Genomic DNA, 18047 nt, shown 5'->3' on the forward strand with positions numbered 1-18047 from the left:
AGAACACAGGGGAATCGTGAAGAGGAGCCCACCTGAGGTGGTGGCTGTGGGAGTGAAGAGAAAAGATCAGGTGTGAGAAATGATGCAATGGTTGAAAGGGTTTCATCTGACAACATCATGGATGAGTAGGGACAGGGAGAGTGAAGAGTTGAAGACTTTGCCAATACGATGCACTGAGACGATGAAAGGGCTGTGTGACCTTCAAGAGAAACAGGGAAGTTTGGAAGGAGAGAGATTCAGGAGGAAATAACGAGTTCTGTTCTCCTGGGTTGGTACCACAAGCAGCAAACAGAAAGTCTGATGGAACAGCAAAACAAAAACACCTTTTGACCTGGGCTTTCTTTCTGTTGGAACTTCACTGTAACAAGCTCCACAATACCCTGATCTCCAAAAAGAAAGAAACAATTTTGCAATAAAGGTAGTATCCCTGTTCTGCTAATGCTGGCCTATTTAAAGAAACCAAGGCTTCGATTCACATGGACTTTATACCTGCTCATTTGATGATTCCTACCAATAATATTAAACGTGTTCTGGAAGATGAGGCCACACAAAAACTTTATTTGCAGCTCTGTTGCATGAGAATACAAACACGTTACAAGGTGCTGTTTTGTCTATGCACATTACTTTAAAAAAGGACTCCTCACAATGCAATTTTACCTATAATTCAATGTTTTCTTTCTGTATAGCATTATTATATTCTTTTTTAAGTAACATAAAATGTTTAGGAAAATAGTCTACACGCACACTGGAAGGTACACTTATAAAGAGTATTAGTAAGAAAGAGCAAGTCTTTTATGAATGATGTTCCACAGTAGCCACATCTTTATCAACGTATTATTGATTGTAAGATGTGGAGAATACCAGTTCACACCATGGTTATTGTTTGTTGATTATAAAAATTTATTTGGGGGCAGCTAGGTGGCGCAGTGGATAGAGCACTGGCCCTGGATTCAGGAGGACCTGAGTTCAAATCCAGCCTCAGACACTTGACACTTACTAGCTGTGTGACCCTGGGCAAGTCACTTAACCCCCATGGCCTCACCAAAAAAGAAAAAAAAATTTTATTTGATTCAGCAGAGCAAAATGTTACCTAAAGGCTCTTATCCAACAGAGTACTTACTGTACAACTATGAAAAACTATTTTCGAGTGCTTAAAAAACACAACAGAAATAACTTTGCTTGACCATCCTCAGGATCATTAATAGCAGGTAAGGTGTCTATTTGCTAAAAAGTGTTTGCCACTGTCACAGAGGACATCTGGAACAGAGTCCGACCTGAAGAGGGGTTTCCTATAGATGGCAAGGTCCCCTAGAAGCTACTGCTTAACCAGGAGAGGAGAAAGGGGACAAAATGGAAAGAAACACTGACAGTTCAGCAGACTCCAGTGGAATTTCTCATTTGCCAAAGACCAAAGCATGCCCATCTCTTGGAATTATGGTCCTGACAAAGAAAAACACTTGTAAATTTATCAGAAACCCAGACACACTACTTTTTCTCCTTCAGAAAAGGAAAGAAGCAACTGAACCAAGTACAGGGTAGGACAAAAGTCATGAATATTTAATTACTCCTTTTTTTGGTTTGTTTTTAATTTACAATACCATAGCATCATATACAGTAAATATAGGAAATGAATTTTCAAGTGAAAAATCAATCTTATAAATGGCAAAAAATAAAGAAAGAATAATTTTCAAAAAGTTACTAAAACATCGGACCCCTTCACGACTTTTTGGCCCACCTTGAATTAGAGGGAAAGTGCCAAAGAAAAATAAAACAATAATAGAAAAGTAGGCAACTCTGACTGCTGGTCAGAAACATCATATAGTTTCTTGTGGCTGACAAAAAAGGGTTGAGGAGAGAAAAGAGGCAACTCAAAGCTGAAAAGGCCAGACTCCAAAAAGCTGTACTAGAACAGGAAATGGACACACACATGACTATGTAGGAAAATCTAAATTACCGAGGCTGCTGCCACATATAGAACTGTGCCTACCCTTTGATCCAGCAATACCACTGGCTAGGTTTATATCCCAAAGACATCCCCCAAAAGAGAAAAAGACCTGTCTGTATGAAAATATTTATAGCAGCTCTTTTTGGGGTGGCTAAGAATTGGAAATGAAAGGAATGCCTAACAAGCTGTGGTACATGATGGTGATGGAATATTATTGTGCTATAAGAAATGACAAGCAGGATGATTTCAAAAAGGCCTGGAAAGACTTGTATGAACTGATATATAGTGAAGTGAGCAGAACCAAGAGAACGTTGTGCGCAGAGACAGCAATACTGTTTGATGAACAACTGTGAATGACTTGACTATTCTCAGCAATACAGTGATCCAAGAACAATCCCAAAGGACTAATGATGAAGCATACTATCCACCTCCAAAGAAAGAATCGATATTGATGGAACACAGACTGAACCATACTATTTTTCAATTTCTTTCATTTTTTCCCTTTTATTCAAGTATTCTTATACATAATGACTAATATGGTAATGTTTTACATAACTGCACATGTATAACCTGTATCTGACAGCTTGCCACCTTGAGGAGGGAAGAGAAATGGGGAGGGAAGGAAGGCGGGATAGAATTTGGAACTCAAAACTTTAAATAAAAATTTTTATTACTTAAAAAAAAAAAAGAACGAACCTATTACAACCTCCCCAACCAGGCATAAGTTTGCAGCAAATAAAGGGAAAACAGAGGACAATAAAATACCCAATCTTGGTCTCTTGCACTTTTCATCCCATGTTGCTCCACAGGGCTATTCTGAAAGGACTTATGAAATTGTAAGAATAAGAGGTAGTAAGTGAGAAAGTAATACAGCAAAAGAAAGGGAAAGCTACCAATTTCGGGATGGTCTGGGAGGAACATCCCCTGAAGAAGCATGATCGTAACTCAGAGAACAGGGATGGTGCTTGGATATAACAGAATAATCCTGCACCACCCTAAATGACAAAAGAGTCAGTTTTAGAGAAACCTGGAGCAGTCCTGCATGAACGGATACAGAGTGAGGAACTGAATCAGAATAACTGAAGACAATTAACAACGTTTAAAAAAAAGACGAAACAAATACGGAAGAACTCTGATGAATCAAATGACCAACGACCTCGCTACCCACCTCCTGACAGAAATGGAACTAACTCAAGGCACAGAATAAGATATTCGTTTTTTGGACTTGACCAATGTAGGAATCTGTTTTACTTGACTATGCATATTTATTAAAAGTATTTTTCTTTTTTTCCCCCCCAACTGGGGGGAGTGAAAGGAAGAAGGGAGAAGGAAAGGGACTAGTGATAGATTTGTGCACCAAAAAGAAAAAAATAGGTTTGGAAGCATTTTTTAAAATATGCACAAGAGAAATGAAAAGAAAGTCAAGTAGGACAGCACTGAAAGTCACACACTGAATTTCCTACATACTTACCAGGAAGAGCAATCTATATGTAAGAGGGTTTTATCTTCCCAAAGATTTTTTTTCTTTTCTATTCTCAATGAGGAAATACTCATTCTCTTTGGTATGATTTAAGGTCAGAACTTTTTAAAAAACAAATTTAAGAAAAGAACGCTAGCTCCAGAGTCTGTGGACATGGGTTCAAAGCCTCCTTCTGATCCTTAATTTTTATGACACAGGCACTCGTTTAAGCAGACTGGGCCTCAGCTTTCTCATTTGCAAAAGGAGTAGAGGGGCTAACTCCTCTCAGAGGACCCTCCCTGCTCTGACCTGTGATCCAACTGTACCAGGTCCGTTAAAACCCCCATCCAGAGAACACCACAAAGAGCACAATTCTGACCCTACCGTTTCATCGTTGCATATTGAGTGGATCTGAGTGCCAAACATGACTGCGGTGAAAGTGAGAAACAGAAGACCCTCAAGGCACAAGAAGATCAGCAGGATTACAGTTACAGGTGGAGAAAAACCACTGCATTCTGTGAAACAGATCAAGAGAATCATTCATTAGAACAGAGTACATCCCTGAATTGTGAGTCACTGTGAACAACAAGTCCACTTGTCAAAGTCCTACCTATGCTCCTGAAAGCACAGGAAGGACTATATCCGGCTGGTAGAGAGGCCAGCCCAACAGCAACCAGAGGCACCAGGGCCACTTAGAGAAACAAGGTTTTCCTGTTTGGGTCACCCCTACACCAGTACAAAGGATGCCGACAATTCTGTTTCCTAGTCAGTGGTTTCACTGTCTGATTTGATGGCCAATTTCTGCTCAATTTTTGTAAAATGATTAAAAAATAAGCTGATTTTTAAAAGTTTGTTTTATATGAAAATTGAAATTATGATTTTTAAAACTGTGAAGGAAATTTAAAAATCAAAGTACTTTAGCCCTCTAAAGAAAGTACAAAAAAAACCTACTGACTACTAAATAATATTTGTACTTGAGCAAAGCTTGCCTGCAACGTTCTCAAAGAGAAATAACAATGACAAGATGCTTCCCTTTCTTTTTGCACATGACAAATATGCCTCTGCAAAGAGGTAAACCCATATGTAGCTGGGCACATCTCCACTTGGTGGCCTACAACAAAATTTTTAGCTTTAAAAATAGAGAATGGTAGGGCAGCTAGGTGGCACAGTGGATAGAGCACTGGCCCTGGAGTCAGGAGTACCTGAGTTCAAATCTGGCCTCAGACACTTAACACTTACTAGCTATGTGACCCTGGGCAAGTCACTTAACCCCAATTGCCTCACTAAAAACAAACAAAAAAAAATAGAGAATGGCATAGCATAATCAAGCAATTATTCATTCAAATGGTAACTAATTCAAGGTAGCCCTCACTAGGCTACCGAGAAAATAAATGGTTTAGGTCTCACTCTAAACAAACATGCATATGGTGGTTCACATTCTAAATTATTCGAGTTAAAAGCCATTTTTCCTTATGTAAACAAAGAATTATTTTTATACTACATACAAAACTATAGACATATATGATACATGCCTAATTCTGTGTGTTGAAAAAATTAATCTTTTTACTTCTTAGTCTCAATCAGCTTAAATGAAGGACTGGAAACTAATTTTCTTCCACTCTTGGGCTCTAAATGAGAAAAGTGGCAAAATATAAGTCCAATACTTTCTGTTGTTTCTCATATTAAGAAGTGTCTGCACAATCAAGACTTTCTCATAGTTCTAGCCCAGAAGTATTGTTTCCCTGTGGCCCAGGCTGCATTTCTCACCTCTACCTAGTTAGCTCTCACCTCTTCCATTGACTAACTGCATGCAGCCTGCAATTCAGCAGAAGCCCAAAGGAAAGGTTTGAGACAGTGGAGGAGACCACTGCATTCTTGAACAATAGCATTTGGAACTCAGTAACTTGGAGGTGTCTCTCCTCTCCCCACCCTGATTCATCCACCAGGAAAGGCCTTTTAAACAAAATCAGAATTACCAACCCTAACCCCTTAACTCACCCAGGGAAGAGCTAAACCAGACACACAGTGAGCTAACACAGGTAATCGAGCACTGCTCAAGCTGGTGTTCCTATCAGTCTGAGAGGTTAATGGAGGGAGATGAGGGAGATGGGGCACAGGATGGGAAAACTGGACAACTTTCCAGTTTCTCCTTACTTGAACTATCATGTGACTTGGGGGGGGGGGGGTGTTTGGCAACTGGGGTTAAGTGACATGCCCAGGATCACACAGCTAGGAAGTGTCAAGTGTCTGAGGCCAGATTTGAACTCAGGTCCTCCTGACTCCAGGGCCAGTGTTCTATCCACTCTGCCACCTAGCTGCCCCTATCATGTGACTTTTTAAAAAGTCTTGTAAATTTCCAGGATATCAAAGTCAAGCAAAATACAAATGATTTTTTGATTGTTCAAGCTACTGTTTCCTTAGCACTCTCTTCGAACAGATATGACTGTATGTCACTTAGCTACTGTGTCATAAAATTTATCCCTTCTCCACAGAAAACACCGAGGGTAAGCTTTAAGAAAAACTGAACTTCTCTTTTGATTTTTAGAGAAAGACAGCACACCAATCTTTCTAAAAATGGTTTAGGGGCAGCTAGGTGGCGCAGTGGATAGAGCACCGGCCCTGGAGTCAGGAGGACCTGAGTTCAAAGCCAACCTCAGACACTTAACACTTACTAGCTGTGTGATCCTGGGCAAGTCACTTAACCCCAATTGCCTCACAAAAAAAAAAAAAATGGTTTAGTGTCAAGTCTTATCCCAAAGGAAAATAAATGTCCCAAGTTTCTTGCACTTAAAAAGAAACAGAAATATTGACAATGAGTAAAAGAAATTATTAATTTATTTTTCTCTCTCTCTTACTAGTGAAGGTAATTTGGTTAAAAAAAAAAAGTGTGGGCTGGTAATGTTTTTACTCATTAGCAAGGCCGTCCTAATCAAGGATGCTATCAATCATTCAAAGCTCACACAAAATCTAAACTATGTCCCTGAACCAAGTCAGACGCCTGACATTCCATCCTCATTCAGAGCTAGTCCTTTGGAAGGAGTCACTCTGTCCTTACTCACACCTCATCACAACACTCAACTTCAGCGAATGGGGATTCACACTGAATACATGCACGTTACTAGATAAATGCTTTTGAGGGTGGGTTTTTTTCCAGTAGTAATCATAAATTTACACAGACCAGGCCCTCTGTAACCAATCACTGGATGTACAAGTGAATTGCCTAAGAACAGTGAGAGGTGTAGTTGACAAAGGAAAGGTAATTGGGCCTGAGGGGACACAAGGCAACAACCACTTCCCCCTGATGAAGCCCATGGAAAGCCCATGGATAAAGGAGGCAAGAGGAAGAGGGTGAGAAAAATAAATTTCATTAAAGTAGGACGGGCCTTCATGTCAACACTGTAAAGAGAATAAATTTTTTTCTAAACAAATGAACTGAAAAAGGGAGAAATTTTTGGTAGGAATAATACTCTAATGGATGGCAAAAAATAATATTCATTTCTATGTAGACACAGTATCTGCAACAAGCAAATTATATAACCCTCCAAAGAGTCAAAAATGTGTATTATTGTGAGTGAAAGTTGACTATATGGCTTCACTGTGGTACTAGAAGTAGAAAGTCTTGGTGTCATAATGTAAAGAAAATCTCATCCTAAAAAAGCATTCAAAGTGACAGCAAAAAATGTTCTCCCGAAAACTTAGTATATCTCTTCTTTAACGTGTTTGCCACTGAGTGTAATATTTTGTTTCTTTGCACATTCACCAGTATGGTAATGTTATTTCTGTATTTCTACAAACAATTTTTACACACATGTATCTGCTTACCTGTCCACTGCCCGCGGACACAGGAAAAAAACTGAAATCCACACAGGATCAGAGCATGAGCTGAAGACAGGGCTATATACATCTGCATGAGAAAAAAAGTAGAAGGGAACCGTAAGGCAGTGATCTGCTACAAACAGAAAAGATGGATGGACAATAGCTTTCTATTCAGGTCCAAGCATCAAGTAAAATGAATGCACTAAGCACACAGTGATAAAAGTTTTATATTTTTAAATCCTTGAAATTAAATAGTGTGACATTTACTGGCACCCCAAGGTCACAATGGAGAGCGGCAGAGGATGAGTATTTTTGATCTAGGATGAGAGACACCTTTATGGTCCAGGCCTAGAGAGAATACATGAGGGGCAGCTGGGTGGCACAGTGGAGAAAGCACTGGCCCTGGATTCAGGAGGACCTGAGTTCAAATCCAGCCTCAGCCACTTGACACTTACTGGCTGTGTGACCCTGGGCAAGTCACTTAACCCCAAAACTGCCTCACAAAAAAAAAAAAAGAGAGACAGAGACAGAGACAGAGAGAGAGAGAATACATGCAGCACATAACTAGCAGCCACACAACTGCTACGGTTTGTGCCTTACTGGGAAGGAAGCTGGGGAAGAGCTGGCTCAATCCTAGGAGAAATGTACCTGCCAAAAGCCAATTTGGTCAAGAGTATGATAATCACCATGAACTACCAAAAGTTGATTTTTACTCACTGTAAAGAGCACAAAAAACCTCTGATTCTTTTCTCCCACACAATTGTTCACCCATGGGCAGTGGTGATCCATCTTCCGAATACATCGCTTACAAATACTGGAAAAAAGAGGTTAAAAAAATTTTTTTTAATATTGTAGTACAGAAAAGGATCAGAATAACACAACTAAAACAAAAAGACAGAAAATAGGGAGAAAGGAAGTTAAAGTAAACTAAAATATTAACAATATTTAACATTATTAACAATATTAAGAATAAAGTCTCAACACTTCTTCCCCACCTTCCTGTTCCTGTAGCAAGCCCTTCTCCCTTCAGAGGTTTTCTCCTTAGCTACAACTGGAAAACAAAACCTTTATCCCATGGCCCCCTCACCTTCCCTTTTCACTTAGACTACTAAGAGAAGACAAAGGTGACCCCAGATAATTATGTTGAGTCTTTTAAAAGCTGACAGAGACAGAAGACTTTTGCAAGGTGATCTGCTCACAGCAACCCTGAGAGGTAAAGCAGTACCAATATTTTTATCCCTTTTTGTGTATTGGGGAAACCAATGCTGAAAAGAGGGAGCCTGGCCCAGAGTCAATAGTAGCCTAAACCTGATCTTAAAAATCTAAGTCTGGTAGGGGCAGCTAGGTGGCGCAGTGGATAGAGCACCGGCCCTGGATTCAGGAGTACCTGAGTTCAAATCCAGCCTCAGACACTTGACACTTACTAGCTGTGTGACCCTGGGCAAGTCACTTAACCCCCATTGCCCCGCAAAAAAAAAAAAAAATCTAAGTCTGCTGACTCTAAGGAGGATTGTTGTTTCTACTTAAAGCAGAGAGCCTCTTTGGGCACAAAAAGGACAGAAGATTTATATCCCTATCAAAAGAAAACTCACTGATAGAAACTGGAAGGAGAGAAAATACCAGTTAAGACAACACTGACCACAGTGGGTGCTGATGGGGGATTGGGAGGAGAGGACAATGAGAACGTACCTTATCCCAGCCCCTACCACCCACAGCTTGCCAGTCGAGGAAGAACCTGCTCTGTCCTAATCTAGGATTAGGAACTGGGGCTCAAAAGGGAGGGGAGAATTATAGGCAGCAGCAGATCCAACAGCAAAAAACAATCGCTGGAGTAACACAGCCAGGAGTCACTTCAAATGGCTGTTTCTATACTGAAGTTCAGGACTGCCAGCCTTCCTGTACCCACGTAAAAACCAATCCATACATATTTATAGTGACATATCTCCAAAGCAATGGTTTGCAAAATTCCCAGAAAAGGCCTGTGAATCTCTACATGTACCAAGTACTGTTATTTTTTTTAAATTATAAAAGTATTTTATTATTTTCCAGTTACATGTAGAGATAGTTTTCAACATTTGTTTTTATAAGATTTCTAGTTTCAAATTTTTTTCCCTCCCTCCCCGCCTCCCCAAGACAGCAAGTAATCTGATATAGGTTATATATGCAAGTACTGTTACTTTAATGCTGCCTAAACAAACCTTAGATCTCAAAAGATCTCACTTATGTCACTTTTTTTTAAGTGAGGCAATTGGGGTTAAGTGACTTGCCCAGGGTCACACAGCTAGTAAGTGTTAAGTGTCTGAGGCTGGATTTGAACTCAGGCACTCCTGAATCCAGGGCCAGTGCTCTATCTACTGTGCCACCTAGCTGCCCCACTTATGTCACTTTTAAACATAAATGCTGGTATTAAAAAAAATTGTTACTCATGAAATGGGTTAATGAATCCATAGCAGCCTTTTTTTTTTTTGTAATTTAAATGAATTGTTTATTTTTTTGTGGGGCAAAGAAGGTTAAGTGACTTGCCCAGGTTCAAGTGTCTGAGGACAGATTTGAACTCAGGTCTTCCTGAATCTAGGGCCGGAGCTTTATCCACTGTGCCACCTAACTAACCCCTATAGTAGCCTTCTACCATTAGCTATTTCCTTAGGAGACAACTATTAACAATACAACTTATTAACCAGGAGTCTCTGAAATTTTTGGCATTACAATAGGATCATTGTTGAAAAGGCTAGAAATCACTGCTTTAGTCTATACAAATAGTTTTTGAATGAACATAAGTTACTTTTGTAGTAGACTATCTTCTAAGTACCACAGGTATTTGAAAAAATGCTAAGATGCAATGGAATGATATTACTTGAGAATTCAGTAATAAGTTCACTGCTAAAAAATAAAATACAGCCACAATTCCAATAATTTTCCAAATTTCCAGCTGGAATTCAGATAGCCATCCAGCAGTATATAATGATGACTGTGGGCTTGGAGTCAGGGTATCTGGTATGAATTCTGGTTTTGATCCGTTACCTCTCTGAAGCCACAGTTTCTTCAACTGTATTAATAATATCAGCACTGCTTACTTTACAGTGGAGTTGTGAGAAAATGAACTATGTAAACCTTAAAATGCTAAATAAGGATGTCTTTGATGGAAGCCAGGGCATTCTTTTTTGGAGGGATGGGGGGTACTAAGTGACTTTTCCAGGGTCACACAGCTAGTAAGAGTCTGAGGCTATATTGAAGTAAGGTATTCCTGACTCCAGGGCTGGTACTCTTATCTACTACACAACCTAGCTGCCCCAAAGCCAGAGTATTCTAAGTGGCAGTGAGAAGGGAGTGGAGAAGAGAACAACCAGGGCAGAAGAATAGAGACAATACACGAGATATCCAGCATAAGGAACAAGAAAGTCAATAGAACACTCATATATTCTCTGTGAAGGGGAGTAATGTTTAATAAGCCTTGAAATGTAGACTAGAGCCAGACTGAAAACGCAAAACAGAAATTTGGTACTTGACCAAAGCAGCAACAAGGAGCCACTGGAGCAAGCTGAGGAAGGATTGTAAAAGTCAAAGCTGTGTTACTTGACAGCAATATGGAGAATGGATTGAAGAAGGAAAAGAACAGAGGAAGGGAAACCAATTAAAAGGGGAGAGGTACTGTGGGGCTAAACTAGGGTGGTGGCCCTGTGTTAAAAGTGGACAGAAAGACTGCAACTGCTTTGATATAGGATTGAGAGAGGGGAAAGAGAAGACACCAAGGTTGGGAACTCAGGAGACTGGAAGAGTTTTGGTGCTTTTGAAAGAAATATCAAAGTTAGAAAGAGGACTAGGTTTGGGGGTGGGGAGGGAGGGGCTGGACTTGTAATGTATCATGGTTGATTAGCACTATGAGAATGTGGCAGAGGGGAGAAGAGAGACAAAGGGTGAACAGACCTAAGGGCCATCTACATATAGATAAGTGAACCCATGGTACCTGATGCTATCATCAAGAGCGGGGAAAGAGGGGAAGGAGGAGAGGGTAAAGTTAGGTCATCAGACTTGAGTCATCATCCAGGCAAAGGAGATTGAAAAGGAATAGCTAGACAGGAGGGAGGTAACCAAGAGAGAAGAGTAATATAAAAATCTGAGAGGAAAAATATCCAGGAGAAGAGAGTGGTTAGAGTGTTTCATCTCCTAAGAAATCAAGAGGGATGAAGAATAAGAAGATGTCCTCACTGGATTTAGCAGTTTCAGCTGAGTGATCGGCCTGAATATGGTCATTTTAGTTAGTGTACATGGATTATCAACCTTCTTAAGAGCTTTGAGCATACAATAATAATGATAACATATCCATAGGAGAGATGTTAGAAATCTAGTTCAACCTCTTCCTTTTAACAGATAAAGAAAACAGGGAGTATTATCATCTCATAGATTCCTAAAAGCTCATTTCTCTTTTATGGTCAATAAAGCACTTTCTTTACAAGTGACTCAGGGTTAGTTTTATTAATCACATTTCACTGATTAGAAAAAACCACTAATGCTCAAAGGTAAAATGACTTGCTCCTGAGCACATAGCCAACAAGGCAGAATTGGAACTCAGGTCTCCTCAATACAAACCTGGCCTTCTAGCTGACTACTCTGCTTACCATTTCCCCCATTATCCAGATGATCTATATCCAAGGAAGTTTAAGCAACTTAATATTAGCCATGGATGACTGCAGTTTAAGTGCAAGTCTGCTCTAATTCCTCTCCCAGTCTCTGGTGCCTCCCCAACTGAAGTCATCATAACTTGGCACCTCAAAGCCAAAGAGAACTACCTATGGAGATAGATGATGATCTAAGCCACTACTTTCCTCCATGAACACACGAAGTTTAGCATGATCTATGTAAATGACCTTAATATCACTTTAGTTATCAGTTACATTTGATGACTATATTATAAAATTTATGAATTATCTCTGATAATTCTGATAACACATTACTGAATAAAATTCTAAAAATCTAAATGCCATTGCCTTTGAGTTTTGGTATTCCAGATCTTTCTCAAAGAAATAGTCTCTTCTAGAGAGTGCATTGGTGACCTAATCAGAGTTTGAGTTCACATTTTTTTAAGAGGGAGCAGTGCACCATAGTGCCCAGGCTGCTGATAAACACCCCACAAGCCCCCAGGAGCTTCTACCTGCAGTGGTGTGCACGCTCGGGCTTGACACAGCAACACTTGGGACACTTGTAGATCACCTCACCAGGCTTTAGCTGCAGACTCTCCATGTACTCTTTAGTAGCATTGCCTTTGGGGACCGCCCCCTACAGGGTGAGAAGTCAGAGAAGAAGCATCAAAAATGTGTCTTCGTGGATGTGCTAGCTTCTGAACAGGTATTCTATATGAACACAGCCTTGGCCACTTCCACAAAAGGCCACCATCAAAAGATTTTTGTGAAGAAATTCCACAATTTACCAAATCTCAAACCCTCCCCAAGCCAAATAAAGAATCTTCATTGTTTTCTAGGCTTAGCCAAATCTGTACTACAGGCTAAGTCAACTCTTAGGCTAGCATTAAGGTATTCCAACTTAATGGCAGTTTAATATTAGAAATAATCAACTCCGCCCAACTCCCCAGCCCACATGAATGAAAAGTATACTTATAAGTTATGTTCATACACAATTTCAATAGCAGGTACAAATGAGAACTGCTATGAACAACATTTGCCTTAAAATAAAGTATTTAGCTTATATTCTAAAATCTATGTGTCTAGCTCAATCTGCCATGAAGAACATTCAAATGTTCCCAATTGATTTCCCTTCACTCTAGTCACCCTTTTCTTTCTTTCTAGTCACTCTTTTCTGCTGTATCCTATGGATGCTTTGCTTATTTCTACCATGTCTTTGCTTATGCCACTTCCTCCACTTTAAAATGACTGTCACTCTTTTTAAAAACAAATACTAATAATACAAGTTTTATTTCAGGAAACTGATCCTAGACATTGGTGTGAAAGGATCAGAAGCAATAAGGTTCTTCTGTGCCCTCAACAAGCAAACAGAATACACATAAAAACCCCAAAGGAAGAAAAATGGCTCAATCCCCTCTACCCACACACCCAAAATTTTTAAAAGCTCCTCTAGTGTGGTACAGTGGAAAGAATGCTGAATCCGGAGTCAGAAAGGGCATATTAAGTAAGGCAAAAGTAGAAAAGGTAAGAATCATACATTGAGTTTAGGTAGAATACAAGAGGCAGTCATCAGAACCAGTTCATCAATCAAGTAACCATAACTCAAAGACATCTTGTATCCAAGAAAAGGATCAGCTAGAGTCCAAATGCTATCCTGGTACTTTCCAGATGTAAAAAGAATTAAAGGAAAACACCTAGCATTTTGGGTGGGTCTTCTGAGGAAAATTTATTAGTGTGAACATGGACAAAAATCATATAGGGTCAAATGGCATGAATGAGCTGTAATCTACATTGAGAGAAAATCGACCTATGAAGCACTACAACATTTATCTCTTTAAGCAAGGGAATGGTATGATATGATTAAAAACACTATTAGATGCTGATTTTCTAGGAGGGACCTCAAAAAGTTAAGGAGCCCCATGGGATTAGTAAGAATCAGTAAGATCGTATATTCCCTCAGGGCAGGAACTCTGACTGTATGTATCCTAAAAAATATCTCACATAGAGAAGGCTCTCTGCAAATATTTGTCAAACAAACATTGAATAACAATGGCCAAGACTCTGTCATAATGAAAGCTCCAGATAATGAAAAGTACAGATTAAAAGTGGTAAATATGAAGAGGCAGGGGGGGTGCAGCTAGGTGGTGCAGCGGATAAAGCACCAGCCATGGATTCAGGAGGACCTAGGTTCAAACCCAACTGCAGACACTTGACACTAGCTGTGTAACCCTGGGCAAATCATTTAACCTTCATTTCCCTGCAAAGAAAAAAAAAGGGGCAAATTTGAGATATTTCAAAGGGGGTCACAACTGGAAGAATTTATAAATCTGGCATACCAAGAACATGGTGATGTTTTCTGCTGACCAGTGATAAGGAAAGCTGTAAAGGATGATAACAGGCAGGAAGAGAACATGTAAACATTCCGCATGTTAAATTGAGTGGGAATTTATATATTTCCAAAACATATCTTGATCAATTTCAATCCTTATGACAAGGTATGATGAAGAGGAGCATCATCCAGTCAAATCCCTTTGTTTTGTAGGTGAGGACCCTAAGACACGGTCAAGTTTCTCACTACAGTTGATCAAAATAGTTGGGGTTAATCCTTGGATTTTGTGAATTTTAATGAACTTATTCTAAACAAATTCAGTTCTTTGCTAGTACCTAGCACAGAGTTGGTGCTTATTTAATGTTTGTTTCAACTGAAGGTATATTATTTTATAACTTCTCATCGTTTTGCATATAGCCACACAAGAAAATGGTTTGAATAACCAGAGTTTTATAACAGGAACTGAATTAGACCGAGATTTCCAAGTGTCACTAAACACCTTCATTTTTGCAACCAAGATGCAGTTTAGTACAGAAAAAAATGAATGTTTCTGAAAATCTGACATATGTACATACATATATAAATGCTAAAAAACACAAAAAAAAACCCACAGTTGTGTGTGTGTGTGTGTGTGTGTGTGTGTTTTTACTGAAGGTGTTCGGTTACTTGTCTGACTTTGTGATCCTGTGGCCCACAGCACACCAATATTGTCCATGGAGAGTTCTTGGCAAAGATACTGGAGTGGTTTACCATTTCCCTCTCCAGTGGATTAAGTCAAAGTCTGTCTGAGGCCAGATTTGAACTCCAGTCTTCCTGACTCCAAGCCCAGTGCTCTATCCACTAAGCCACCTAGCTGCCTCTTTACTAAAGGTACCCTTAATCACATTTATCTCTGAGGAGAACGACTAAGCTTAAAGATTACACATAAACACAATAATCTTGGGCTTGTAATATTGTGCTAGAAAAGAATTTTTTCTCCAATTTCTTCAAAGATGCTACTTTTTTTTTTTTTGCCTTGGGCAAAATGCTATGTCCCAGGAATGAAATGAGACTCTAGCTACTCGGACAAAAACATAACTTAGTTTTCTGCTGACTTTTTACAATGTTTTAGGTCCCCAAAGATACAAATGAGATAGGATAAACTTCCTAAACAGACAGAATCACCCCAAGAAGCCTATTCAAATAATTACCCTGACCATTAGATTCTTGTATGCGTACACAGGCTATTTATTATCTCCACCCATGTCCTCTGCCTAGAGGGTGGAGCCACGACCTCCAAAGCCCCACTGAAGGAAGAGGCTCAGCTCAGACACCTCAGTGCCCTGCACCACGGCCACACTGCTTGGGGACTTATTTGTTTGGTTTGTTTTTTTGTTTTTTGGGGTTTTTTTTGCAGGGCAATGGGGGTTAAGTGACTTGCCCAGGGTCACATAGGTAGTAAGTGTCAAGTGTCTGAGGCCGGATTTGAACCCAGGTACTCCTGAATCCAGGGCTGGCGCTTTACCACTGCACCATCTAGCTGCCCTCTGCTTGGGGACTTCTTAAAGCTCTCCATCACGCTTCCATGTCAGGCACCTTCTCTGCTTTCTAGCTTTCTCTGTATTATCTTCCCCCACTAGACTGTAAGCACCTTGAGGGAAAGGACTAGCTTTCTTTTTCTCATATCTGTATGTCTGGTGCTTAGCACAGTACCAGACCCAAACAGGTGCCTAATAAATGTTTGCTGACTAATCCCCAGATTAGTGCACTTTTACAGCTGTCTGGGGGGTTATTTTTGCTTTGTTTTAAATTTTCCTAAATATCAATTTATTACTTCTAACCTGTTCTAGTCTGCAAAACCAGGTAACCAAGCTGGTGATAACTAAAGACGAGAGATTTAGATAGTATTTTAAAGCACTTTCCTCACAACAACTCATGTAAATTAATATTGTTACCATTTTCCAGATGGGGAAATTAAAGGCTCTAAGAAACAAAATGGTTTCCCAATGACCAGACAATGTCAAAATTGGGCCTAACTGCTGGTTCTGAATGAGCTGCAGCAGCACCCTTGGGGGTAGCACCCTCCAGCAGCTCCCTGTAAGAGTATCCATCTTCTAATGCACAGAGAATGCAACAGGGTAGAGTGTGGGCTTTCAACTGCTCCTCTAACACTAGCCAGCTTTGCAAACCTAGGCCCATCACTTAACCTTGATGTACCAAGTAATTCCTGCGGTTTATTGCATAATCTGTGTGGAGGCACACATATTATCTAACCAACTAGAGTATCAGTCCCAACAGCAGGGCCTATGCTTCTTATCTCTTTGCATACTCCAGTGCCTAACACAATGACTTCAGCACAGGAGGGGTGCTCAATCTATGTCCATTAGTAATGATACATTTAAAATAATACCAACAAGTTCTAAGGCCTTCTGCTATGGAGAGAACCATAGGCAGTAGTAGTACATGGACTTTTTCCAGACACTTTGTGACCCTTTTCACTCACTTCTGGGTAACTAATCAGGTTCTCAATGACTTTTCCTGAAAATGTTGCCCTTAGATAAGAGGGATTTTAATACACTACTCCATCACTGACTCAAACTTAACTCACTCTTTATCCCCTACTCAGAATATTAAAGACTAAATAAATACTCTCGAGTTTCTGCTACCAAAATCACAGCCAGTCCACTAACTTCAGGCTTGGGGATTTGGTAGCAGCTGAGGAAGGACAGAACAAGGCCAGAACTTGGGTAGGATACGCCACAGTAGAGCTCAGACCACAAATGAAATGCATTCTAGGTGACACAGTAGATAGAGCCCTGGGCTTGGAATAAGGAAAATCTGAGTTTCAAGTTGAGCTTCAGTCACTTACTTAGCTATGTGACCCTGGGCAAATCACTTAACCTCTGTTTGTCTCAGTTTCAAGTGTAAAAAAATGGAGAAAATAAGTTCTGGGGTTGTTGTGAGGATCAAAGGAGATACATTTGTACAGCCCTTAGCACAATGCCTGGTATATAACAGACACTTAATACTTACTGCCTCCCTCTCCCTCCCTTTAGAGTAGTTATATTACAAATAATTCCAAAGCACAAGAACAAAAAACAGCCAAAGAGGGAACAGAAGAGGTCCAAAGCTCTACAAGCTACTACAAGACTGCGATCCCACCGCCACCCAATTTATACAATCAGAACTTCCCAAGCAAAAGGAATCTAATAGAGATCACCTAGTCCCAATCTGACTTTATAAAAGAAAGTGACTGAAGCCCAGAGCTGTAAAGAGGCTCCTCCAAACTCACTAAGTGTCCCAAGCCTCCTAACTCCCAGGCTAGTGTTGTACCGACTGAACTGTGATGACTCTCACATTTCTTTTTTCTAATTTAACATGATTTAAATGCCATGCATTCAGGAAACTCATATAAACAAAAATTTACAATCAAATGAACAAGAAATACTCAGCCTTGGCACCAAAGGAGCCGGCTAAATTGAACACAATAAGAGAAGCTATCACTAGGAAGACTCATACTTACAGGGTCAGTTAGCATAGTCCTCAGATGAGATGACAGGGCCAGAACTGCCAAGCAGTTAAAAACAACACCGTTGATCACGGAGTACCAAAAGTCTTTGGAAGGCAGCAACATGACAAAAGTCACAACAAAGTCTGCATAGACAACTAGGAGCCACGTCATGACAGCACAGACCATCCCGCAGCCATCTCGGATGAACCAAATTCTATCTGCAGCATCAGCTTCAGAGGAGGAGGAGGAGGAGGAATCATAATTCTCATTGTCACCAAGAAGGGGGTGATGCTCCATGTCACGGAACCTGTGCCCTGAGGACTGCATGATTCCCTGGGCTTACCCTGCAGACAGGAGAAAGGCAATGTCTG

The 18047-nt window shown here is 40.1% G+C and overlaps 1 protein-coding gene across 1 annotated transcript in view; it reads right to left on the bottom strand.

The window, feature by feature from the left end:
• ZDHHC7 (zinc finger DHHC-type palmitoyltransferase 7) overlaps window positions 1–18047 on the bottom strand; it is a 54154-nt gene that overhangs the window by 2306 nt on the left and 33801 nt on the right. Inside the window, exons 3-7 of the mRNA XM_043985219.1 lie at window positions 17689–18020; window positions 12370–12494; window positions 7938–8034; window positions 7227–7308; window positions 3789–3919 (exon numbers count right to left, since the gene is read on the bottom strand). Coding sequence (XP_043841154.1) covers window positions 3789–3919; window positions 7227–7308; window positions 7938–8034; window positions 12370–12494; window positions 17689–18003 — 750 coding nt within the window. The 5' untranslated portion in view covers window positions 18004–18020. The remainder of the gene's footprint in view (window positions 1–3788; window positions 3920–7226; window positions 7309–7937; window positions 8035–12369; window positions 12495–17688; window positions 18021–18047) is intronic.

The sequence above is a fragment of the Dromiciops gliroides genome, chromosome 2 (assembly GCF_019393635.1).
Source record: "Dromiciops gliroides isolate mDroGli1 chromosome 2, mDroGli1.pri, whole genome shotgun sequence".
NCBI lineage: Eukaryota > Metazoa > Chordata > Mammalia > Microbiotheria > Microbiotheriidae > Dromiciops > Dromiciops gliroides.